The sequence below is a fragment of the Danio rerio genome, chromosome 13 (genome assembly GCF_049306965.1).
Source record: "Danio rerio strain Tuebingen ecotype United States chromosome 13, GRCz12tu, whole genome shotgun sequence".
NCBI lineage: Eukaryota > Metazoa > Chordata > Actinopteri > Cypriniformes > Danionidae > Danio > Danio rerio.
Genome location: NC_133188.1, coordinates 1,464,555 through 1,492,085, shown reverse-complemented (window position 1 = coordinate 1,492,085; position 27,531 = coordinate 1,464,555). Strand labels below are relative to the sequence as shown.

The following is a 27,531-nucleotide window of genomic DNA, read 5'->3' as shown; positions in this document are numbered from 1 at the left end:
GCACCTATGGTGAAAAATCTACTTTTCAAGTTGTCTGGACAGATATGTGTATAAGTATTGGGGTGATATAAACACACAGTACTTTTTTTCAATTTAACAACATAAAAATGGTGGACCAATAGGAGCGGTTTTTAGATCAACCGCAACTTTACGTAGGAGTGCGTCCCCCCGCCCACCAATATTGATTGACAGGCGCGTGTCACCATATCCTCAGTTTGTTGTTTCACGTCTGCCATTTTCAGCGTGCGAGTCACAGCGGTGTCGCTAGAGGAACACCCTTGCTCTATTTTGAGATGTAAGGCTCATTCGGGCTCAAGACAAGATCAGCATTCGGTAGGTTTGCAAACGTGTACTTTTCATTGCGTCAACCTTAAACTTCAGCCGTTTGCATTTCTCGAGGTCACAGAAGTCGCCTTTGCCTCACGTAGTGTCTCTTTGTTGCTGTGTGTGTGTGTGTGTGTGTCAGAGAGAGAGAGAGAGAGAGAGAGAGAGAGAGAAAGAGCGCGCTTATGTGTGTGTGTTTATACAGACAGCTTGTTATAGGCTGTCTGGACTCTGTATAGCTGGGTGGTTTTCGATTTTGTTCTCCCCCCACTCGTTAGTGTGAAACGGGCGTGGCGGGTAGAAAACAGGGCGAGTCGGGCAGCGGGACGACACATGCTGAATATAAGCGGGAGCGGTCGGATTTGTGCTAGAACCTGGCAGGATTCAATATTTAGTCCCGCGCTGATCTCTACCAGAGTGCCATCTGAACATGCGAATGTCCGTGTCTGGTGTGCCGTGTAGCGACTCTAAGTGGGTCATCCGGTGCCTCAGTCAAAGTTAATTAAGTGCGCGTGGTTATTAGTCTGTGTACAAGCTCGGCACTTTAAACTCGCACACAGTTTGCTGAGAAACTATACAAAGACACGAATGATTGTGTACTCTCTGCTTGGTCTGTGGCCGAGGCTGAATGCTCATCTTCTCATGCAGCGTCTCTGTCTGCCTGCTTGTTCCCAAACACAGAGCGGGCGAGCTCTTGGCTCCGCCCCCTTGATACGTTGGGCGGGAATTTGAAACTAATTTTCATGTGAAGCTACACGCCCCTAAAACAGCAAACTGTGTACACGCCCCCAAATAACACTTTTGAACTGTGTGTTGAACTGAACCTAAACTGGCACACTCAGAAAAACAATAATACTAATATTAAATCATGTGCCCTTTAAAATACAGATCAGGCCGAACTATTTCTCAGTTTTAAAGGGCTGACCACTTCCCAGATCTTGCTTTGACATCCTTCAGGAGGGATCAAGTGTTAATCAAAACGATTAACCCCACCAATACCCCCCTGCAATTCATGCACACATACTACTTCACCTGTACGAGCTGTGAGAGTTCAGCGATGTTCCTCTGGGCTCCGTCTGTCTCTGTGAGAGCCTGCGAGCTCTTCAACACAAACTGCTGCAGCTCCTCGGATGTCTTCTCGAACTCCTCCACCTTCAGCTTCAGCTCCTCCATCCGCTTCAGCTTCAGTTTGTGCCGTTCAGAGGCGTCGGTGAAGCGCTGGCTCAAAGCCTCCATCCGGGTCTGCAGGAGAGCAGCGGCGGCTGGGTCTGCGCTCTCCACAAACGCCTTCACCTTCAGCTGCATGGCGGAGACGCTGCTCTGCCGGCTGATCATGTCCTGCTCCAGAGCCTGACACACAATGTTGTCTAGTTATGAACTCAACGGTTTTAGTAGGTTTCAGATATTTATGGACTAATGAAATTGATCTTAGCAGTTGTAACTTTATTTAGTAATCCAGCAAAGCTTTTCTCCAAAACAACCTTGCTGAAAAAATCCAGCTTAAACCAGCCTAGGCTGGTTGGCTGGTTTTAGCTGGTCAACCAGGCTGGTTTTAGAGGGGTTTTGGCCACTTCCAGGCTGGTTTCCAGCCATTTCCAGCCTGGTCTTAGCTGGCCAGGCTGGAAAATGACCAGCTAAATCCAGCTAAAACCAGCTTGACAAGCCTAGCCAGGCTGGGAGCCCAGCCAAAACCAGCTATGTCCAGCTTAAAACAGGTTGGTCAAGTTGGTTTTACCTGGATGTAGCTGGTCATTTTCCAGCCTGACCAGCTAAGACCAGGCTGGAAATGGCTGGAAACCAGCCTGGAAGTGGCCAAAACCCCTCTGAAACCAGCCTGGTCAACCAGCTAAAACCAGCCAACCAGCCTAGGCTAGTTTAAGCTGGATGTTTTTAGCAGGGAAAACAAAAATGTCAACGCTTAAATGACATTAAAACTTCACATGAAGGCTAACAACATCTTTAAGTGGATTCTTTTGGATGAGGGGTGAATGGTCACGCACTGTCTCTTTGCTGAGGGCATCTGCGATGGATCTAGAGTCGAGGGCCACGGCCGGCGTCTCCTGCAGGCTCTCCTCCACCTTCTCCATCCAGCTCAGCATCTCGTCCAGGCCGTCCTGAACACTGAGCGAGCGCGTCAGAGTCACCTGCAGCCTCTCACTGCGGCCGCTCACACTCTTACACAGGTTAGCAAAGCGCTCCGAGATGTCGTCTGCAAACACAGCAGCGCTCACAGGTCACGGGTTGCTTGAAGGCTTTGCAATGAGGTTGCATTAGTTAATGTCATACGTTAATACGTTAAAAAACAAACTTTACAGTAGTTGTTCATGTTAAAATACAGTCGTTCATTATTAGATCGTGTTAACTCATGTTAGCAAGCATGGATTTGGATGTTAATAATGCATTCGTAAATGTTGAATGGTTAATCAGTGCTGTACAGTTCATGATTAGTTATGTTTGTGTGGTTTCAGTGGACTCACCCACAGTCTCCTGGATGTGGTCTGGATTGGACAGCAGGTCTCCGTCTGCACTGATCAGAGCATCAGCGTTTCTCCTCAGCATCTCCACTGCTGACTGACGCACCGCCGTCTGACCCTGAAGACTCTACAGCACAGCAAACCATGAATACAACACACTAATGAGAGTCCAGACAATGCACTGACCACAACAGCAGCGATATGTGTATGAAATCCACCTCAATAAGTCAAGACAGGTGAATGGTTCAGCATAAGGACATACAGTATGCATCCCTAGTGAACAGTAATGGATTATGAACACATTCCTCTGTGTATCTGAACTCACCGAATGAGGTTGAGTGCATCATGGGAAATGTAATCTATTTAAGTGTGATTAGCATTGTCTGCTTCTGCATCCACTTTTGCTACAACAACTAAAATCATGACTGTAACTGTTCATTTTATAATAATAATGTCTCAATCACCAGCGACCCAGCCTGTGCAGATCGCTGAAGAACTACAAATCTGCCACTTTATTGAACTACAAATGCCATCATGCACTTCACTCACACACCTGGTCCAGATCCCCCATGATTACGTCCTGTTTGTTTTCAGGTAAATTCTCAGATTAGGTCTGTCTGAGGTTTTGGGAGTGGCTAACATACTTAACCACGCCCCTCAAGCTGTCAGTTTTAACATCAAACGGAAATGATAAGGAGGAGGAGTCTGTTGTAAAACTCTCCCCAAACTCTTTTCCTCATCTTTCTGAAAGAAACGCCTACTTTACTGCAGCCAATCAGCTTGCAGAAGGAAAAACAAACCACGCCCAGTGCTTTCTCATTTAATATTCCACTATATATATATATATATATATATATATATATATATATATATATATACAGGGCTTTACATTAACTTTTTTTAATCATCGGCCACTGTGGCTAGTAGTTTTCCAGTGTTACTAGCCACTTTGCATTTTCACTAGCCACAATTTTGTTGTTGGGAAAATATATTTTATATGCATAAATTTGACGTTGACATCCTAAAATTACTTGATTTAAATCTTGTGTTATGTCCACATGCGTCCTCATTCATGAGCATGAGCAAATGTGTCATGGTTTCATAGTGTTATACTGCAATTAGTTTTTATTCACATGACTTTTTTTTAGAGCTCAAAATTAACGATTTACCAAATTCATCTCTATAACCACACTAAACAATAATTATTTCTTAGCCACAAATTTTTTATGTGTCAAAACAAGCAAAACATAGCTGTATACTATACTTTTTATTTAACAAAACATTTCTTAAAAAAGAAAGAAAAGCAATTGACTTTTAAAAAGTAACTACTGTCATGTATCAAAACTATGCACAGTAATCTGTCCTGGCTAAAGATCTCTCACATCACCAGTTAACTACACATAAATGGAGAGTTCATCTCCCATTAAAGCAATATTGTAAAAAACGATAATTAAACCATTTTAAGAAAAATGAAAGCAAATAAAACCGTAAGCAAATGAAAGCAGGTGAAACATACCGTGTGTGATAATGAAAGGATGATCACATGCTCACGGTTAACTTTAGGCCATTTAATAAACTGTTCAAAGTGAAAGCAAACGGTGCTGCTTACAAAAAGACTAATTTTGAGCTCTTACAAGCATCAGGCCTGCTTTTAGGAAAACCTCAATTTAAAAATTATTATCAACCAGTGGGATTGTCTGTCTAACCCGCCAAAGCTGAAATCTACCCGCATTTGACGGGTTAGCGGGTGTTAATGTAAAACCCTGTATATATATATATATATACACACATACAGTTTAAGTCAGAATTATTAGCCCCCCTTTCAATTTTTTTTCTTCTTTTTAAAATATTTTCAAAATGATGTTTAACAGAGCAAGGAAATTTTCACAGTATGTCTGATAATATTTTTTCTTCTGGAAAAAGTCTTATTTGTTTCATTTCGGCTAGAATAAAATAAGTTTTTAGTTTTTTAAACACCATTTTAGGGACAATATTATTAGCCCCTTTAAGCTATATTTTTTCTCGATAATCAACAGAACAAACCATCATCATACAATAACTTGCCTAATTACCCTAACATGCCTAGCTAATCTAATTAACCTAGTGAAGCATTTAAATGTCACTTTAAGCTGTATAGAAGTGTCTTGAAGAATATCAAGTGTAATATTATGTTGTCATCATAGCAAAGATAAAATAAATCAGTTATTAGAAATGATTTATTAAAACTATTATGATTAGAAATGTGTTGAAGAAATCTGCTCTCCAATAAACAGAAATCGGGGAAAAAATAAACAAGCAGTCTAATAATTCAGGGGGGCTAATAGTTCTGACTTCATCTATATATATATATATATATATATATATATATATATATATATATATATATATATATATATATATATATATATATATATATATATATATATATATATATATATATATATATATATATATATATATATATATATAAACAGGTCACAGCTTTCGGTTCATGCAGACTTTAACCTGAGAAATCTCTCTGGTGAGTGTTTATATAAGCCCTGCCGAGTGTGTGTGAAGTGATCAGTGTGTGTTCATGCCTTGGTCTCCTCCAGCTGCCTCTGCAGGCTCTGAGGGTCTCCAGCGATGGGCTCAGACTGATGTTTTCTGGACTCTTCCTCTGAAACGTCCAGCCATTTCACCAGAGCAACACTCGCATCTTCATACCTCCCGAACTTCTCCACCACGTCCCTCAGGTTACTGCCAAGCTGATTACACTGAAACCAATGACAACACATGCAGTTTTTAAACAATTTCAATTAATGCCATAATACACAGCTGATGTCAGAATTATTAGCCATCCTGTATATTTTCAACATATTTCTAATCATAATATTTTTAATAACTCATTTATAACAACTGATTTATTTTAATTTTAATTTATTATTCAGCTTAAAGTGACATTTAAAGGCTTCACTAGGGTAATTAGGGTAACGTTAGGGTAATTAGGCAAGTCATTGTATAACAGTGGTTTGTTCTGGAGACAATCCAACACTATTATTGCTTAAGGGGCGAATAATATTGAGCTTAAAATGGCTTTAAAATTAAGAACTGCTTTTATTCTAGCAGAAATAAAACAAAAAAGAAATAAAATAAAATATTAGAGGAAATACTGTGGAAAATTCCTGAATCTGTTCAACATCATTTGGGAAATAATTGAAGATTGGAATAATTCTGACTTCAACTGTAAGAGCTGAACATGAGTCGAATGTTTGCAGAATCAGAAGCATTCAGAGACAAATGCTGCCCTCTGTTGGTGGTATTTATAAAGTGCTGCATTTCACATCTAGAACTATTCATGTGTGTACTGTAGTAAATGCAAATATATGGTGTCACTAAAATAACTTGATATACAAAAAATGCATAAGTTAAAATGTAATATCTTACTTTATTTTTAGAGTAGATTTGTGAAAAAAAAAAACACTGGCATTTTCGTTATTTTGCAATGTGATGAAACTGAAATGTTCACCAGATGACCTGAACAAACAAATTAGAAAACATTTAATTGGCTGATTTTGTCCAAAGACTGTAAAAGATAGAAAATAATATTGCATAAAGCACGTTTTTAACTAATTCACACAAAATTGTAAAAAAAAAAAAAAAAGATTGATTATTACAAACAATACATAATATACATAAAATAAAAAATATATAAAACATACATTTCAATAATGCAACTATTTGTAGTATTTAAATTAAATTTTATGCTATATAAAGCTATTTTCTAACTGTGTCTCAAACACTTAGTTGGATGGCCTAGTCGGTTGTGATTGGTCAGATTGTTGTAAATGGTCATATAAAGTTAATCTTTTTGACATCATTATTTCATAGTGATAAAGTTGGCAACAATAAACTGTAAATCATGAAATGCTACTGGACATACAGGAAGTATATGAAAAACACAGTACATGTGAAAATTTAATTTCTTCATATTAGGACATTAAAAGTGTCTCAAGATTCCATTTCAGTCGGAAATACATCAACATACTGAAATAAAAGTCTCAGCAACTTCCAGTTCACACAAACTTCACGTCATGACAGCTATAAATGAATCTGCAGGCTTCTGAATCAAAGTCTTTAATTTGTCATTCCTATCTTGGCCTTGTTGTGGTTAAATAAACAACCCCATGGTGTTCGAGTCCTATGATGAGGTTTTATCTTCCCAATTTGAGCTTGCAAATAACCACATAGTTTTAATAATAAGACATAAAATAAAACATTAAATGAAATAGGGTGCACAAACTTTTTCACATGTGCATCATAACATTCTAGCTGTGATAAATGTAAAGAAGAGCAGCATTACCTGTAATATCTATCCTTTCAAGTGGGCAGCTCACTTTAGAAATATATTTACTAGAAAAAATAGTGATGTGTCGTGTTCAAAACTTATTTTACTCGCTGCATTGAATAAGCTGAATTGGACACGGTCCATTGAATAAGCTGAAAAACAGCAGCATTACCTGTGTGTGTAGAGGTTATAGCGAGAACCAGCTTTTTCTATCACAAATTAATTAATTGGTAATTAGGTAAGTCATTGTATAAAGATGGGTTGCTCTGTAGACAATCCAAAACTAATATTGCTTAAGGGGGATAATAATATTGAACTTATAATGGCTTTAAAAAATTAAAAACTGATTATTCAAGCTGAAATAAAACAAATAAGACTTTCTGCAGAAGAAAAAATATTATAGGAAATACTGTGAAAATTTCCTGAATCTGTTCAACATCATTTGGAAAATATTTGGAAAAATAGATAAAAAAGAGGCAAATAATTTAGACTTTTTCCCCGCTGCACCACTGAATAAAGTGAAAAACAGCAGCATTACCTGTGTGTGCAGGGCTTTATAGCGAGATCCAGCAGAGTCCAGCTTTCCTCTCACTAATTAATTAATTAGTTATTAGGCTAAGCATTTTATAAAGATGGTTTGTTCTGGAGACAATCCACAACCAATATTGCTTAAAGGGGCTAATAATATTGACCTTAAAAAGCCTTTAAAATAATTAAAAACTGCTTTTATTTTAGCCGAAATAAAACAAATAAGACTTTCTGCAGAAGAAAAAATATTATAGGAAATACTGTGAAAAATTCCTAAATCTGTTCAACATGATTTGGGAAATATTTGGAAAAATAAATAAAAAAGAGGCAAATAATTTAGACTTTTTCTTGCTGCACCACTGAATAAGCTGAAAAACAGCAGCATTACCTGTGTGTGTAAAGGTTAAAGCGAGAACCAGCTTTTTCTGTCACTAATTAGTTAATTGGTAATTAGGCAAGTCATTGTATAAAGATGGGTTGCTCTGTAGACAATCCAAAACTAATATTGCTTAAGGGGGATAATAATATTAAACTTAAAATGGCTTTAAAAAATTTAAAACTGATTTTATTCTAGCCGAAATAAAACAAATAAGACTTTCTCCAGAAGAAAAAATATTATAGGAAATACTGTGAAAATTTCCTGAATCTGTTCAACATGATTTGGAAAATATTTGGAAAAATAGACAAAAAAGAGGCAAATAATTTAGACTTTTTCCTGCTGCACCACTGAATAAGGTGAAAAACAGCAGCATTACCTGTGTGTGCAGGGCTTTATAGTGAGAACCAGCAGAGTCCAGCTTTTCCCTCACTAATTAATTAATTAGTTATTAGGCTATGCATTTTATAAAGAGGGTTTGTTCTGGAGACAATCCACAACTAATATTGCTTAAAGAAGTTAATAATATTGACCTTAAAAAGCCTTTAAAATAATTAAAAACTGCTTTTATTTTAGCCGAAATAAAACAAATAAGACTTTCTGCAGAAGAAAAAATATTATAGGAAATACTGTGAAAAATTCCTGAATCTGTTCAACATCATTTGGGAAATATTTGGAAAAATAAATAAAAAAGAGGCAAATCATTTACACTTTACCCGCTGCACCACTGAATAAGGTAAAAAACAGCAGCATTACCTGTGTGTGCAGGGCTTTATAGCGAGATCCAGCAGAGTCCAGCTTTTCCCTCACTGCATTACAAGTCCCGGACATATCCACCGCCGGCAGCCCATCCGACCCGTTAAACTCCCCCCGATCACAAGCCTTCGCTGCATCCAGCACCTTCTGCCCGGAGATATTGATAAAGCGCAGGTCTCCTTTATGAGAAATCACATCCTCAGAGAAGCTCCTCTGTCTCTGGAGGTTAATCCTCAGAGTGTCCAGATTATCAGCAGACGTCCCGAGCTCCTCCATCTGCCCATCGGCCTGCTGGATCCAGGTCTCGAACTCATCGAAATCTGCCTTAAACTTGTGAAACTCCTCCTGGACCGCCTGGATCTGCTTCATCTGCTGCTCGGCCTGCGTGAGTGAGGACTCGTAGCGGCCCTTCAGCTCTTTAATATCCCGCTGGAGCTTGTCTTTTTCAGCCGGCGACAGCACTTGAGCCTGTTTGTCCAGTAGAGCTTGTGCTGATTGTGTGGCGATGATTAAATCCTGCTGCTGGGACAAGATCTCCTGATGATGCGCCTGAGGAGAAATGGAGGATTGAGGAGTCAGTGTGCCCCTCGTTAATTAGTCTAACAAACACTTCATGTATCTGGGAAAGCATGGTGCAATTCTGAGTGTGAGAAACCACTCTTTCCTCTCCTTATGCACCAGATAGCTTCTTATAAACTCTACAGTTGCCTCACTATAGTATATAGTACAATAGTATGTGAGCAAAGTAGCATCTCTAAATTTATAGGACTTCTTATGCACCAGACACTTTCACACAGTGAGTTACTTACTTAAGTTATTTAAGCTACTAACCTAACTTAATTTCTTAACTTAACTTACTTAAGTTACTAACTTTAATTACTTCCTTGGCTTACATACGTTTCATAAGTTACTTAAATGGCTTAACCTAAGATATTTGTGTTATTTAATTAAGATACTAAACTAACTTTCTTAACTTACTTAAGTTTCTTAAGTTACTAACTTAATTTCTTAACTTACTTACACTACTGGGAAAACATTGTGCAATTCTGAGTGTGCCTCAGGCAGGTGAGTGGGATGAAGAAACCACTTGTAGGAGACACACTCTTTCCTCTCCTTATGCACCAGACACCTTCTTATAAACTCTACAGTTGCCTCACTTCCTTACTAAACAGCATGTGAGGAGAGTAGCATTATTACATTTATAGTACTTCTTATGCACCAAACACTTTCTTATAAACACAGTGAGTTACTCACTTAGTTCCTTAAGTTACTTACTTAATTTAAGTTACTAACTTAACATACTTTCTTGGCTTACTTAAGTTACTTAAATGACTTGACCTAAGTTATTTATGTTATTTACTTAAGTTACAGTACTTAGCTTACTTTCTTAACATTCTTAAGTTTCTAGAGTTACTAATCTAACCTAATTTCTTAACTTAATTTCTTAACTTACTTAAGTTTCTGGGAAAGCATTGCACAATTCTGAGTGTGCCTCAGGCAGGTGAGTGGGATGAAGAAACCACTTATAGAGACAGACTCTTTCCTCTCCTTAACAAAAAATAAGGTCAAGAATCTTGGTGTGACTCTGGAGTCAGATCTGAGTTTCAGTAGTCATGTCAAAGCAGTCAGTAAATCAGCATACTATCATCTCAAAAACACTGCAGGAATCAGATGCTTTGTTTCCAGTGAAGACTTGGAGAAACTTGTTCATGCTTTTATCAGCAGCAGGGTGGATTACTGTAATGGACTCCTCACTGGCCTTCCCAAAAAGACAGTCAGACACTTGCAGCTCATCCAGAACGCTGCAGCCAGAATTCTAACCAGAACCAGAAAATCAGAGCACATCACACCTGTCCTCAGGTCTCTACACTGGCTGCCAGTTACATTCAGAATAGATTTTAAAGTATTATTACTGGTCTATAAATCACTAAATGGCCAAGGAGCTCAATACATCACAGATATGCTCATTGAATACAAACCTAACAGATCACTCAGATCATTAGGATCATATAAACTAGAAGTTCCAAGAGTTCAGTCAAAGCAGGGTGAATCTGCCTTCAGCCACTATGCCCCTCACTGCTGGAATCAGCTTCCAGAAATGATCAGATGTGCTCCAACATTAGGCACATTCAAATTAAGACTGAACACACATCTGTTTAGCTGTGCCTTTACTGAATGAGCACTGTGCTGCGTCCGACAGATCGCACTATTATGTTTTTCGTTTTCTTTTTCATTCTTTTATAACCTATTTTAACTCATTTTAATTTGTTTTTAATACTTTTTATTGTCTGCATTTTATGTCCTAAACTTGTCCTGTTTATTCATGTTTATGTAAAGCACCTTGAATTGCCACTGTGTATGAAATGTGCTATAGAAATAAACTTGCCTCGCCTTTCCTCTCCTTATGCACCAGACACTTTCTTATAAACATTAGGACTGCATCTGACATCGCTTATTTTCCCCACTTTATAGCAAAATAATCTGCCATTGGGGTGAGTGAAATAATCTTATGTCATTGGAAGATTATTTTGCTTGTTTTAAGGAAAAACTCACTCAATTTTGGTATAATATTTCTGAAAACAAGACCATATTCTGTACTTGTCAACAAAACCCTTCTTGATTTAAGAATGTTTGGATATTTGGACTAAAAACAAGACGAAAACTCTTAGTAAGAAAGGCATTATTTGCAGTGTGGCAGTGAAGGGTGCACTCCCGTTAACTCTTCCCCCTCCATATTATTTACTGTAAATATAAACTAAGTGACGTACTTGAACTCGGTTATACTGCTGGTCCAGATCCAGGGCTTTACCGTCTTGTTTTTCAGCTGAACGTGGACCTGTGTTGTCGGTAGTATCCAGCGCATTTCCATTAGGATCATCTCCTTCTTCCATGATACTCTTCATCGGTGTGAACTCCGGCATGTTTCCGTTCTCTTTTTGCATTCCTCCCATTTCTTTCTCTTTCCCGATGTTGGAGATCCAGCCCAGAAGTCCTTCAATCTTGGTTTTGCTTTCTTCAAGTTGTTCAACAGCTGCTACCTGTGAAGTCCACACAAATACTCTTTTAAGAGCCGGAATAAAATGAATGCAATAAAAAAGTCACTACATGTCCCACACATGACATGCAAAAAAAAAAAAAAACTAAATAAATAAGCTGGAATGATTTATTATTTTGAACTATTGAACTATGAAATGTTAACTTTACTAATTTCGTTGGCTTGTTTGAAGTAAATTGTGTGCTGGATATACTAATTTTATGGTTATTTTAAAAGTGCTATATTAATTTATGCCCTTGTTCTTTGGCAAATTGTGCACACGATTGAGTGAATACTGTACTTTCTGCCTGCGTATGCATTCGCAAAAACACACTTCTGCTATATTCGGTCATGGTATGGACAGAGGGATTTTAATTGGGTTGGTAATGAGATATAGAAATATTCTTGAATACACAGGCTTAAATGGTAACTCAAGATGTTGCACACGATTTACCTAGAACAAGCACACAGTTTATTAAAACAAATTACTGAATTAATAAATAGTGCACACACTCCAGTAAATAAAGGGAATGAATTAGTAAATTGTGTGCATGGACTAGTAAACCGTAAGAACAAATCAATAAATAGTAGGAGAATATTTACTTAAAAAGAGGGAACAAATTAATTATCTGAGTGCACGCTCTATTAATCGCTAGCTTTGTCTCAAGAAACGTACAGAAAATGAACATATAACACCTAAAACTGATCTGAGAACTTCCTTTTCTCCAGAGACTTAATGGAAACATATGAGGAGGTGAAACTTATTAACAAATAAACTTAATTTACATTGCTTAAAATGTGACTGGTGGACATAAATATTTATTTATTATGTTTATCTTATTTTATATAATATTTAACCATCATCTATACTGCAAAAACCTGCTTTTCTTTTTGATTTTGTGTCTTGTTTCTAGTCCAAATATCTCAAAATTCTTAAATCAAGAAGCATTCTTGTTTACAGAAATGATACATTAAAATGCTCCTTGATTTAAGAATGTGTAGATATTTGTACTAGAAACAAGACAAAAAGTTTTTTTAAGTAAAGCATTTTTTGCAGTATATGATTTGATTAATTAATAATTACTAATCTGATTTTAATTTAGATGTTTTCAACACATTTCTAAACATAATAGGTTTAACTCAATTCTAATATCTGATTTATTTTCTCTTTGTCATGATGACAGCACATAATATTAGACTAGATATTCTTCAAGACACTAGTATTCAGCTTGAAGTGACATGTAAAGGCTTCACTAGGGTAATTAGGGTAAAGTTAGGGTAATTAGGCAAGTCATTGTGACTAATATTGCTTAATAATTTTGACCTTAAAATGATCTTAAATAAATTAAAACTGCTTTTCTTCTAGCTGAAATAAAACAAATAAGACTTTCTCCAGAAGAACAAATATTATAGGAAATACTGTGAAAAATTCCTGAATCTGTTCAACATCATTTGGGAAATATTTGAAGAAGAAATTTAGAGGAGGGCGAATCATTCTTCAGCTGTGTATATTTTTTGCTTATGATGTGAGGAGCTCTATGATTTAACCACTGCTTGAATAGCGTTTTCCCCCAACCTTCTCAGTCTCCTGCTTGATGGCGGTGGTCAAAACCTTCTCCAGATCTTTCCTGGACTCTTCAGCTCTCTGGTTCAGCGTATTGGCTTTACTCTTCAGCTCCTCCAGCTTGTTTTCAAGAGCTGAAATCTGCTCTGGGTTCAGTTTACTGCGATTCTCCTCCAGAAACTTCTTTGTGCTGCTGATGACTTCACTGAGCGCGCTAGCATTGGCCTGCAGGTCTTTCTGTAGAGCCTGAGAGATGGAAAAGCATACTGTTAATGTTACATACAAAAAACAAGATACACAGTTCGCTGCAAAAAATGCATTTGTTTTTGTCTCGTTTCTAATGTAAATATCTAAAAATTCTTAAAGCAAGAAACATTTTCTAAACAATCAAAATATATTGTCTTGTTTCCAGAAATAATTGGCATATTATTATAGAGTTTTTGTCTGGTTTCTGGTCCAAATAGCTACAAATTCTTGAATTAAGAAGCATTTTCTAGACAAGTAAAATATAATGTCTTGTTTTAAAACAAAATATGTTAAAATTAAGCGTTTAAGCTCAAAGATTAAAGTCATTAAGATTAAAGCTAAATAATCTGACAATGGGGTAAGCAAAATAATCTAGTTTTGCCTTTTGTCATAAGATCATTTTACTTATCCCATTGGCAGATTATTTTACTTGTTTTAAAGAAAACCTCACTTAATTTTGGCATATTATTTCTGAAAACAAGACCATATGTTTCGCTTGTCAAGAAAAAGCTTCTTGGTTTAAAAATTTGTAGAAATTTAAGCTAGAAACAAGACAAAAACTCTTTAAAAACTACAATAAACTTAATTATGTTATCTTTTTGACTGTGCGATGTCAAAAATGATTAATGGCAGAATCTAAACGAGCACAAACTCGAGCACAAACAAACTCTTTGAGCAACGTGGGGTGAAGAGTGACGTCACACAGTCCAAAAAATAAGGTTTCATATCACCAATCCAGCACAAATGTTCATTTTTGGGGCGCAAATAAGCACAAATGAATGGCGTAGTTTTGGGGATTGTTTATTTTTATTTTTAAAATATATATTTTGAGCTCTTTTCATATTTTTTCAGAATTCAGTGCATCCCTAATAATAATTAAAATCACAACTAAACCATATTGGTAAATGGAGTTTAAAATAGAGTTTTGTTAAAGGTTCTATTGAGATTTTTTGTGTTGTTTTTTTTGGTGATTGGGTGTTGCCCTAATTAGAAAGCTTCACATGTAAATAGGAAAATTAAGACCCGTTTAAAAATGATTTAATACCTACAATGCAATATTTGAGTGAATTTAAGGCTTTTTAAGACCCCTGCGAACACCCTGTTTACTCTGTGCTTACTTTGATCAAGCAGTTCAAGCATAGTCAGTCCAAACACATGCGCTATAGGGGAATCGATGAACTAAATTGGCCATAGTGTATGAGTGTGTGTGAATGAGAGAGTGTATGGATGTTTTCCAGTGCTGGGTTGCGGCTGGAGGGGCATCCGCTGTGTAAAACATATACTGAACAAGTTGATGGTTCATTCCGCTGTGGTGACCCCAGATGAATAAAGGGACTATGCTAAAAGAAAATGAGTGAATGAATTCAGTGCATCCCCAGTAGGAAGTGTTATAGTTGAATACCTGATGCTCTTGTTGGTATTGTTGAAGGTCTCCGACAGTCTTGGCGCCGACCGCCTGCTGCTGATGGCCAATGAGTCGGTTTTCAGTCTGTGTTAAATCATCAAACAGCTCCTGAAGCTTTTCTGAAAACTCCCTCTGCTTCTCCACAGCAGCCTGCCACACAAACGCTGAGTTACTAAACAAACCCTTCCACAGAGACACAGCAAACCACAACATCACAGCGATACTGAGAGATCTAGACCATTAGTAGAGACTGAGTATGCTGTAAACATGCCAGCCGTTCAAAGAGATTTGGAGAGAGAATGGAGGGTTAGTGCTGCATTTACTGCTGGATAGAGCATTTCCATGTTTAATAAAACTTCAGTCCACTGGTAGTGAGAGATGAAGAGATCAGACAGCCTGAAAAGTGCAAACAAGATCAGATGGTGAGTTGGTGGCAGTGATAAAGCCATGGATCTTCTGTGTTGTAAATAGTAAGAAGTCATGTGATTAAACTTCATACACACAAACAATACATTCAGGAATACACTCAAAACAATTATCCTGCTGCTTGTTCAAACTACTTGTTTAAAATGAGCTGAAACAACACAATTCTTGGGATTTCTGGAAGACAACTTAATTGTTTTATGTACGATCTACTTAAATTTGTTAAGTTCATTTAGAATGCTCATCAACCAATCAGAATTAAGCATTCAAAAGCTCCTTAGTTTAAATGCGTTCAAAACCTGCCGGAACTACTTTATCTGTGCATTTATTTGAAAATAACTGCACAATTTAGAATGTTTAACAACTAATCAGAATCAAGCATTTAACAGCTCTTAAACCTGCCGGATCTACTTTATCTGTGCGTCTATCTAGAAATAACAGCAAAGCTTAGAATGCTCATCAGCCAATCAGAATCAAGCATTCAACAGCTCCTTAGTTTTAATGCGCTCAATTTCTGCCGGAACTACTTTACCTGTGCATTAAGCTGAAAATAACGGCACACCTTAAAATGCTCATCAGCCAGTCAGAATCAAGAATTCAACAGCTCCTAATTATAAATGTGCTCAAAAACCTTCTGGAACTACTTTAGCTGAGCGTTTATTTGAAAATAAATGTACGCCTTAGAATGCCCTTCAGCCAATTAGAATCAAGCATTGAACAGCTGCTTAGTATAAATACGCTCAAAACCTGCCGGAACTACTCTAGCTGAGCGTTTTTCAAAAAGTAACTGTAGGCCTTAGATGCTCATCAGCCAATCAGAATCAAGCATTCAACAGCTCCCAAACCTGTCAGATCTACTTTAACTGTGCATTTATCTGAAAATAACTGCACAATTTAGAATGCTCATCAGCCAATCAGATTCAAGCATTCAACATCTCCTTAGTATAAATGTGCTCAAAACCTGCCGGAACTACTTTATCTGAGCATTTATCTGAAAATAACGGCACACCTTAGAATGCTCATCAGCCAATCAGAATGAAGCATTCAACAGCTCCTTAGTACTAATGCACTCAATATCTGCCGGAACTACTTTATCTGTGCATTTATCTTAAAAATAAAAACACACCTCAGAATGCTCATCAGCCAATCAGAATCAAGTATTCAACAGTCTCGTAGTATAAATAAATCACTCATCCAAACAAAGTATCTTCATGCATTTGTTATGTGACTATGTCAGTGTTCAGTGTGATCTCTCCCAAACCTGCCGCTGAGTCTCATCCTCAAGTATCTCAGACTGGACGTCCAGAGTTTGCCTCTGAATAAACACTTTGTCCAAAAGCTCCTTGAAAGATCTCTGTGTGCTGCTGAGAGTCCTGAGAAGGTCTCTGTTATGAGCAGGACTCAGGAACTGAGCGTGCTCAGAAATGAAGCTTTGGATATCAAAAGCAGTGGCATCCAGGAGCGGCCGGGTTCCTGATAAGTCCTTCTCAATGTCCTGAATCAGGATAAAATAAAGAACACACTTTAAGGTAAACAACACAATATTCTGTCACAGTAAATAAAAAGCATTGGTTGTGTTTGAAATCACACCCTGTGCCCTTATTCACTATTTCCTGCACTAGTAAAAACGATGCTAATTGGAGCTCTGAGATGCTGTTAAATGGCTAACATGGATTTATTGAGAGATTGGCTGTGTTTATGTGCTTTAGGAAGCCTGAAAAATAACGTATATATTCATTTGGTGCCGTGTCTAAGTCCACTAGATCCTTTCAGAGATGCACCAGCTCTGAGTTCACCAACTCCTCCAGAAACTATACCTGGATGATGGAGGCTTTCAGCTGTGTTTCTGACTGAGCCGAGCCCAGTTTGATGAGCTGTTGTCTGGTGTCGACAAGAGGATTTCCCCGCGAGACACCAACAACAGGCACTACGTCATAATCAGTTCCCTACAAGAGCAAGCTCATGATTGGTCAACGCGGCACTAATGTCTGCTGAAGTTCAGGTTTTCCAACTCAATCGATACAAAACTCGTGTTGAGTGTGTCAAACGTGCAAAATGCTCAACTCATTTTGGTGAATCGCGTCATTCACGCTGCCTCATTAGCACGTATCATGCCACGGGAGGTCTTTTCGTATCTTTGCATTGACTTAACATGCGGTCCCGCAGGGCAAGCGGAGAAGGCCCCACCGCCCCCCCTGCCTTTCAGTTTAGAATCGCCTCCACCACAATGCTCTTCAGTTCAGGTTTGCCTCCACCACCCCCCTGCTCTTTAGTTCGGGATCGCCTCCACCACCCCCCTGCTCTTCAGTTCAGGATTGCCTCCACCACCCCCCTGCTCTTTAGTTCGAGATCGCCTCCACCACCCCCTTGCTCTTTAGTTCGAGATCGCCTCCGCACCCCACCCCCCCCCCCCTGCTCTTCAGTTTGGAATCGCCTCCACCACCCTGCTTTTCAGTTCGGGATCGCCTTCACCACCCCCCTGCTCTTTAGGTTGAGATCGCCTCCACCACCCCCCTGCTCTTTAGGTTGAGATCGCCTCCACCACCCCCCTGCTCTTTAGTTCGAGATCACCTCCACCACCCCCCTGCTCTTCAGTTTGGAATTGCCTCCACCACCCTGCTCTTCAGTTCGGGATCGCCTCCACCCCCTGCTCTTCAGTTCGGAATCTCCCTCCACCACCCTGCTCTTTAGTTCGGGATCGCCTCCACCACCCCCCTGCTCTTCAGTTCGGGATCGCCTCCACCACCCCCCTGCTCTTTAGTTTGAGATCTTCTCCACCACCACCCTGCTCTTCAGTTCGGGATCGCCTCCACCCCCTGCTCTTCAGTTCGGAATCGCCCTCCACCACCCTGCTCTTTAGTTCGGGATCGCCTCCACCACCCCCCTGCTCTTCAGTTCGGAATTGCCTCCACCACCCTGCTCTTCAGTTCGGAATTGCCTCCACCCCCCTGCTCTTCAGTTCGGAATTGCCTCCACCACCCTGCTCTTCAGTTCGGGATCCCCTCCACCACTCATCACCCCCACCTCTGCTTTTTAGGAACTTTTCGCCACTGCCACCCTCCACATTTAGACACAGCCAGCGCCCCCCAACATCCCCCCATGCTCTTCACCTGGCGCCCCCATCCATAACCCTTGCGGGGAGGTGGCCCACACATTTCATGCTTCATCCACATCTGGTGCCATCGCAACATAAGATGGATTAGATCTTACACTTTTTGGTCAGATTCTGTGATAGTTACTTAAGACTTAGCAAAAGGTCTATTTAATGAAACAATTAAATAATTATTTATTTTAAAACATTGCATTGCACTGTGGATATCATCTTGTGGTCAGACACAGAAATTATTTCGGAGCACAAACTCTGAAACTCTCTCATTGAGTATACATGGGTTGTGCATTTGTTATTGAAGCACATCGTGTAATTGATTAAGACCATGTCTACTATGATTTCAAACAACACTACAAATGACTGCTCCCTCAAATAGTGCACTCAATAGTTGGTACAGATTTCAGATACATCCCTCGTATTCACGACAACAGCATCAATATTTTCCAGTGACGTAACACACCTTACCTTATTTCGCTGAATCTTGTTCTTAATCTGTCCTCTGTCATCAGCATCCATGAAATCAAGCTCAGACATCATCTCAGAACTACCTCGAATACAAGCTGAGACCTTCTCAAGAGAGCTGAGCAAATCCTGATATGAAGTTTCCAGTTGGATCTGTAACCCATAAATGAACATGTGTGAGGTACAATAATTAGCAATAGTCTCTGCTAGCATTAGTAAGTCTTCACTGACCTTCACTTTGTCAATGGCTAGTAGAATAGCATTACTTCGCTCAGCTGATAAGTGGCAAACATCTGTGAAAGTATTCTGTAAATCTACAAAGACCGCAGCCAGATCTTGGTGGATTTGTGTGGGAGTAAGATCATCAGCAGAATTCAGAAGCTGCTCTGCTATGATCAAATCTGCAGTTAGCATGGCAGGGAGGGCAGCAATCTGTGCTTCCAGAGACTAGAAACACAGTGTGTGGAAGTAGTTGGGGAATAAAAAAGAGAAATTGTATAGAAGAATGACAGGAATAAGAGACAGATAACCATGCAGAGAGAAAGCACTGGTCAAACTTGCACAAATAGCATAGGTGTCTTGAATATAGGTCGGGGGAGGGGAGGGGGGTTAGTAAATGAAGATGGGCTTTGTTATGACAAACCTGAATTTCCTCTAACTGACAATGCAATCCTTCAATGTCTTCTGCTATTGGACCCTTGGTCAGCAAGTCACTTCTTATGTCTTCTAGAGTATCGAAATGATCCTGAAGTTTCCCAACACATTCCAAGTAATTCTGGGTGGAATATCTCTGCAGAAAAACCACAATATACTTTACACCTTTATCCAAAGATCCACAACATGCAACTGGGGGTAGCAGAGTTGATAATGGTTTGCAAATCAGCATCTAACTAAAGACTATAGAATACAAAGACATGTCTCTCGTATAGTTCTTAATGGGGAAAAATGTAACGATTAATATGGCCACACTTGCCAAGAAAGCCCCATTTCCAAGTAAAGGAGCCAATCAGTGATTGCTAGAGACAATTCTCTGGGGGAGGGACTCAGTTCAGACACATGTTTTCAAGACAGTTTCTGCAGCTTCCATGTTATGAACCCTTTGGGGATGGCAAACAGCAGGTATCTCTCCATAAAGCTTGATTTCTCTACTTTTAAATGAACTTATTACACTTGAAAACAAATGTTCTCTGGTTTTGTAATCCATATAAAAGGAATGCGAGTTACAGTCTTTCCCATCTGACTATGAAATTTAACCATATGCTTTGAAAACAGTTTATAAGAATTTGAGGTTTCCCCTTTCAAATATTTAGTAACTACATTAGAATGTCCGAGGGGTGTTCGGGGTGGTCGGCAAAAAAACTTGCGTTAAACTTGTGATTTTGAGCAGTAGCAATACTCACTCTCGTTTTGACTCCATCTGCCTGCTTTATGATTGGATCTTCTCCTACAGAGATGACCTGGTAGTTGGAGTCAGTTGGCTGGAAGACATCATCTGCAGCAATATCAGCAATACCTTTAGCTTCCAAGTTTTCATCATTCAGGGTAGCGCTTCCAAAAAGACTGTTTAGCTCTCCATCTCCTTTCTCAGGGATTTCTAAACGTCTGCTTGAGATCTTCTGAATAATATCCTGTAGATCAGCCTGTTGCTTTGGTTCATCTTTACTTTCATCAGATGGACAAGTTTGAACTTCTGTTGTCCCTTCATGCTTTTTCAAATCCAGGAGGATATCTGGATCTCTGCTTGTCTCATTTGAATCAGCACGATTGGCTGAAAAGGATCCAGAGTGGTGCTGAATGATTTTAATGATGTTATCGATGGCTTGGCTTTTTTGCATTCGAGTCTCATCTAAACTTGCTCCATCCATCTTCATTTGGATTAACTCATTTAAGTAGGACCTTAAATCATGGCTTTCATTTGATTTTGGAGAACATTCATCTTTGGCATTTGGCATTTGAGGTAATTGAAGGCCATCCTGGTGAGCGTCTTCATCAAAAATTGTATCTCCACCTTGAGACTGTTTAAAGATGTCTGCAGTTTGATTTTCACATTTCTGGTCAAGCACAACACCCACAGAAGGACTCAGAATTTGAGGGACTGTTTGCAATTGATTGGATTCTGCGAACTTCTCCTCTGAACAATGACCTGAGGTTGACTTCAGAGCTTCTGCAACGGTTTCTACTTTTAAATATTTGCCACTGTCACTTGTATAGTCTGATTCGACTGGTCTTGTCAACTCATCTAATGTAGTATTCAAATCAGGTTGAAGCATGTCCATGGATATTTTGCAATCAATAGAGTTTTCAATGCCACAATTCTTTTCCAGATAACAGTCACCAGTACTTTCAGTACAGACAGCTGTGGGCTCAGGTTTTGTCATTGGTAAAGTTCTGAACATGTCCTCACACTTAGCCAACTCGTTAACTGTAACCTCAGTACATTGTGCCTCCACACTTGGATCTTCATTATCATGGTTAACATCTGGGTTCTCACTTATATGATAAGGGTATTTAGCTGTATGCAATGCATTGGTTAGAGATGGCATATACTCTTTCAGACTTTCAGTCAGCAAACCTTGAGCTAATGTGGGATGACCTTCAGAATTTAAACTGATCTTTGTTGAAATCTTGATTGGTGACTGGGCATTTGCACCACATAAGCTTGCTGACTGTGGTTCTATGAGTGTATTAACTTGTGCAACATCTTCTACCATTGGTAGTGAAGTCCTTGAGCTCTCAGAGGATCCCTTGTTGAAATATACATTTGTTAATCCGGACTCTACTTTTTGATTTTGAGTGTCATCCACACTTGCTTCGTCCATCTTCATTTGGCTTAACTCATTTAAGTAAGACCTTGAATCACTTCCTCCCATTGTTTTTGTAGAACATTCATCTTTGGCATTTGATACATGAGGTAAAGGCAGGTCTTCCGGGTGAGCAACTTCATTAACAACTGTATCTCCACCTTGAGACTGTGTGAATATGCCCGCAGTTTGTTCACTATTCTGGTCAAGCATGACACTCACAGAAGGACTTGGACTTTGGTGGCCTGATTGCAATTCATAGGAATTTCTCAACATTCCTTGCATGTCCTCACACTTAGCCAAATCTTTAACTGTATTCTTTGTACTTGGGTCATCCACACTTGGATCTTCATTGCAATGCTTGAGACCTAGGTTCTCGTTTATTTTAGCTGTACACAATGCATTGGTCTGAGATGACATATACTCTTTCGAACTTTCATTCAGCAAATCTTGAGCTAATATGGGATGACCTTCAGTACTTAAACTGACCTCTGTTGCCATCTCAATTGGTGACTGGGCATTTGCACCACATAAGGAGGCTGACTGTGATTCTGACTCCACTTTTTGTTTTTGAGTATCATCAGCACTTGCTCCATCCATCTTCACTTGGATTAACTCATTTAAGATAGATCTCGAATCTCTTCTTCCCAATGATTTTGGAGAAAATTCATCTTTGGCATTTGGCATTTGATTTCTGAACATTCCTTGTATGCCCTCACACTTAGCCAACTGTTTAACTGTATTTTGTATACTTGGATCATCCACATTTGGATCTTCATTCCAAGGCTTGAAATCTGGGTTCTCACTTATACCACTAGGGCATTTATATGTATGCAATGCATTTGTTTCAGATGACATATACTCTTTACCATTTAGCAAATTTTGAGCTGATGTGGGATGACCATCAGTCCTTAAACTGACCTCTGTTCCCATCCTGATTGGTGACTGGGCATTTGCACCACATGAGGTTGACTGTGATTCTGTGAGTGAACTAACTTGTGCAACATCTTCTACCATTGGTAGTGAAGTACTTAAGCTCTCAGATATCCCTTTGTTGAAATATACATTCATTATTCCAAACTCCACTTTTTGTTTTTGAGTATCATCCACACTTCCAACATCCAACTTCATTAGGCTTAACTCATTTAAGGTAGATCTTAAAACACTTCCTCCCATTGATTTTGGAGAACATGCATCTGTGGCCTTTGATATATGAGGTAAATCAAGGTCACCCTGGTGAGCAACTTCATTAACTACTGTATCTCCACCTTGAGACTGTGTGAATATGCCTGCAGTTTGTTCATTTTTCTTGTCAAGCATAACACTTACAGAAGGACTTGGACTATCGTGGCCTGGTTGCAATTCAGAGGAATTTCTGAACATTCCTTGTATGTCAGACAACTCTTTAACTGTATTCTCTGTACTTGGGTCATCCACACTTGGATCTTCATTGCAATGTTTGACATCTAGGTTCTTTCTTATATGACTTGGGTATTTAGCAGTACACAATGCATTGGTCTGAGATGACATATACTTTTTATCATTCAGCAAATTTTGAACAAATGTAGGATGACCGTCGGCACTTAAACTGACCTCTGTTGTCTCAATTGGTGGCTGAGCATTTGCACCACACAAAGACAAGTCTGACTGTGGTTCGGTGAGTGAACTAACTTGTGCAACATCTTCTACCAATGGTAGCAAAGTACTTGAGTTCCCAGAGGATCCTTTGTCTAAATTCACATGTGTTATTTCAGACTCTTTGAATTCCTGTCCAGGATTAAGTACACTCTCTGATTTTCTTTCATCTGAACAGATGTCACTTTGTGAGGAACAGGATATCCCAGAATCACTCTGTACAGGGCTTACAACTTGACTCGCTGAGGTCCCGAAATATGTCACCTGCCTAACATAAGATGGAGAACTAGCACACTTTACATCACAATCATCCACCATTCCATTAGTCTTAGAAACATTATCCATCACACTGTTTGTCGAAATACCTTTAGGTTGAAAGTCACAAATGATGGGTAAAGAGGGTTCCTGACTACTGCTCAAACTTGCTATGCCAGTAGATATCTTCATGGGTTCATCCGATACTCGGCTCATCTCAGAAACGTTATCAAACATATTTGTAGAAGAAGTTTTAGAGTGAATGTCAGAATTGGACTGTAAATAGAGCTCCAAACTACTGCTTACACTTGCTTTTTCGGTAGATGCATGCTTAATATCATCTGATGCCTGACTTGCCTCAGAAACAATATTTAACATATTGTCAGAAATGATAGGTAAAGGGGGTTCCTGATTACTGTTCTTACTTGCTATGTCAGCAGATATCTGCATGGGTTCATCGGATCCCTGTCTTGTCCTAGAAACATCATGTGACATTTTATCTTTTGTAGAAATAGCTTCAGGTTGAATGTCACAAATGGATGGTAAATAAAGATCCTGACTACCTCTTACTGCTTCTGTGTCGGTAGATACCTCAATGGCTTCATCTGATCCCTGCCTTGTCTTAGAAACGTCATCAAACACATTGGCTTGTGTTGAAATTGCTTTAGGTTGAATGTCAGAAATTATGGTTAATGGCAGCTCCGAACTAGAGCTCAGACTTCCCACGTCACTAGAGACCTGCATGGCTTTATCTGATCCCTGGCTTGTCTTGGAAACTTTATCAAACACATTGTCTTTTGTGGAAATAGCTTGAGGTTGAATGTCAGAAATTACGGTTAAAGAGAGTTCCTGATGACAGCTCACACCTTCTGGGTTAGTAGATATGTGTAGGGCTTCATCTGATTCTTTGTCTATCTTGGAAACTTTAGCAAATGAATAGTCTTTTGAAGAGGTAGCTTTAAAGGGAATGCCACAAACGGAGGGTAAATGAAGATCCTGACTACTGCTTACAGCTTTAGTGTCAGTAGACACCTGTGTGGCTTCATCTGATGTTGTGCTTATTAAAACTGTTTCTGATGGGTGAAACACTGCAGTGTCTACAATTTCATCCTGCTGTGAATGCAGCAACCGCTCAGCCTCTTCATCGTCCAACATTCCCAACCGGCTGGCATCATTTACACTGAGTATGCACTTTTTCTCTGGATCGATAATGGCTTTCGTGATTGGCTCTGAACAAAGAACACTTCTGCTAATATCATCAGTAATCAGACCCGTCTCCAAAGCTTCACAAATGCTAACGGTTTTTCCAACCGCTGCATCATAGAAACCACCCAGAAGGTTCTGCTTTACCATGATCTGTAGTGCTACCTTATTTGAGATCCATCCTTTATTAGCGGAAGTGTTTAGAACTGACAATGCAGCACTTTCTTTATCTTTAAAACCGTCCTCATTAAGCCGTAATGCAAGTACTTCTAAGACAGTCTCTTCATCAATAAGTCCCTTACCAAGGGCGGCCTCAAGGTCGTACCGTTTTCCAGAGGTGACATCTAAAATCCCGCCTTCCTCTACTTGTGCCTTTAAAAGATGAATGGCATAATCTCTCTCAAGTTTGTCATCCCACACAACCTCCGTAAAGGTGAATTCAGAAGGCATTTCTGTATAGCTAATTGCCTCAGAAGGAAATATTGATGAGGATTCTTGGTCTTGAATGACATCTTTACATTCAGGGTTCACTGTGTGCATTGCCTTTGACAGGGGTACATTTGTGTCTGCTTGGTATTCATCTATGATTGAACATGCAGAATCCTTTTGCAGTTCATCAGCTTCACTTACAGTCACATGATCATTACTACCTAGGGAAATACCACATTTTTGATCTGTTGGTAGGGTGTTTAAAGCAAGGTAATGTTGTCGTACGTTGGCATCCATTGCTTCGCACTCTTCCGTTCTGCTTTCCAATGGTTCACATATTTGCAATTCTCCCAAAGCACAATACTTGGCTTCCAGGCAGTCATTGTCAGTGTCCACAATGCTAAGTGGAGATTCTTCTGAAATATCATCCATACTTATCTCATCTGAGCTTTCTGATTGTAAACATTCAAAGAGTATCTCAGCCATTTTGTTAAGCTGCAAATCAAAAATTAGCAGCCTTTGACCTGACTCTGGATCCATATAACTGTTCATCATGAGGTAAGAAGCAAATAATTGTTTTGCCTCGGAAGGAGATGGTGCATTAGTGCCATGTTCCTCACTTATTTTTCCACCAGATGTACAAGACCCTTTGATTTGTAGCTCCTGCATTACTAGCCATGATGAAAACCTGTTACTCAGTTCATCTACATCAGGGATCACATCTGGGATCTCTATTGTCTTCAATAGCTCTTTTGTAAATGTCTCGATCAAGTGTTTCTCCGATGCAAAGTCTACGTCAACAACCTCAGAGGTTTCAGGTATGTACAAGCCAGTTATCTTCTGCCGGTTGAGGAAAAGGTCAGACGCCAGTTTGTCTGTGATTATATTTTGCTGAAGGGAGGTGGAAAAAGAGAGGATTTCACCAACGTTAGGCCACAGAAGACCCATGAAGGCTTTCTGTCTTTCCAAAACTAGCAATGCACTACTGGAGCTTATTAAGTCACACTGGACAGCCTCATCCACTGTAAGTCTAGCCTTATTGTGAGGATTAACAATGCCACCATTTTGGGCCTGGTGGCTTAGTATTTCGCTAGCAGTGTCCTGATCAATCAGACCCTCAGATAAAGCCTCCTCAACAGTAAGCATATGGCCATTTCTAGGATCAACAATGCCTCCTGCAAACAACTGAGCGCTCAGCAACCGAGACATGGTGTCTCTATCAATAACACCTTCATGCATGGCTTGTATAATATTAATCTCCTTTCCAGATGTGAGGGATATATTTCCGACTTTTCTACGTTTCACTGGAAGCAAGCAAAGTCTCGTCGGCTCATGCATCTCGCTTCTCTGCACGAGCTGACTAAGTGTGACTTTTTCTCCACTATTAGGGTCAATCAAGTTCTTCCAAGCGTCCTTCATCTCCAATATCTGGATAAAGAGCGAGTGAGGTATCAGGCCGAGCTGAAAAGCTCTCTCCAGATGTAGGATATCACCAGCCAATCTCAACCCTCCAGTCGCTACCAAGACTTCAATGATCTTTATAGCTGTTCGCTCAGATATAGATCCACTTTCCAGGGCTGCTATGAAAGGTAAGGGTTCTGAAGCAAACCGAGGGTCCTGAACACATTTTTTTGCGTCATTCAAATCCTGAAGTTGCCTGAACATCGCATCATCCACAAGTTGGCTCTTGAATGCGTCCTCTAAATCCATACACAACTGCCGTTCAGGCCAGATGAGTCCAGAGGTTATTAGCTGAGCCTCTAAAAGGCTGAGTCCTGTGATCTGGTCAATAATCCCATGATTCACAGAGCAACACACTGACATGACCGCTCCACTTTCAACATCCAGAATCCCCTGGATGACTTTCAGAGCCTGGAAATAGATGAAGGAAACCAGATGTTACTAAAGGTGCATTCAAGCGCAATGGCTAGATATTTAGATTACAGTATTGGTTACGCAAACATACTCACCCGTCAGTCTATGGATTGTACTAAGTCATGTGCAACACTCAGCAAGGGAAATGCTACGCAATAAAAGCTTACATGCATCTGTGAATAGAACTCTTGGTATATTGCAGGTTAGAGAAAACACACACACACACACAAAGAGAGAATAATGTTATTACTGTATGTACAGTGCTGTAAACCCCATGTAGACGAGGAAAAGAAAAGTCCATTGGG

General features: G+C 39.3%; 1 protein-coding gene across 50 annotated transcripts in view; it reads right to left on the bottom strand.

Annotated features, from left to right (window-relative positions):
• The window catches only part of dst (dystonin), a 291,360-nt gene that overhangs the window by 136,511 nt on the left and 127,318 nt on the right, over window positions 1–27,531 (bottom strand). For 36 of the 50 annotated variants that reach the window (XM_073920444.1, XM_073920447.1, XM_073920445.1 and 33 more), the window contains 13 exons: window positions 20,429–27,223; window positions 19,672–19,818; window positions 19,260–19,475; window positions 19,032–19,181; window positions 16,719–16,952; window positions 15,032–15,184; window positions 13,396–13,629; window positions 11,554–11,823; window positions 8,786–9,334; window positions 5,378–5,554; window positions 2,802–2,925; window positions 2,325–2,533; window positions 1,357–1,674 (listed from right to left, as the gene is read on the bottom strand). In XM_073920444.1, the coding sequence (XP_073776545.1) occupies window positions 1,357–1,674; window positions 2,325–2,533; window positions 2,802–2,925; window positions 5,378–5,554; window positions 8,786–9,334; window positions 11,554–11,823; window positions 13,396–13,629; window positions 15,032–15,184; window positions 16,719–16,952; window positions 19,032–19,181; window positions 19,260–19,475; window positions 19,672–19,818; window positions 20,429–27,223 (9,576 nt within the window). The remainder of the gene's footprint in view (window positions 1–1,356; window positions 1,675–2,324; window positions 2,534–2,801; window positions 2,926–5,377; window positions 5,555–8,785; window positions 9,335–11,553; window positions 11,824–13,395; window positions 13,630–15,031; window positions 15,185–16,718; window positions 16,953–19,031; window positions 19,182–19,259; window positions 19,476–19,671; window positions 19,819–20,428; window positions 27,224–27,531) is intronic. The other 14 variants (XM_073920475.1, XM_073920476.1, XM_073920471.1 and 11 more) reach the window with 1 other exon arrangement.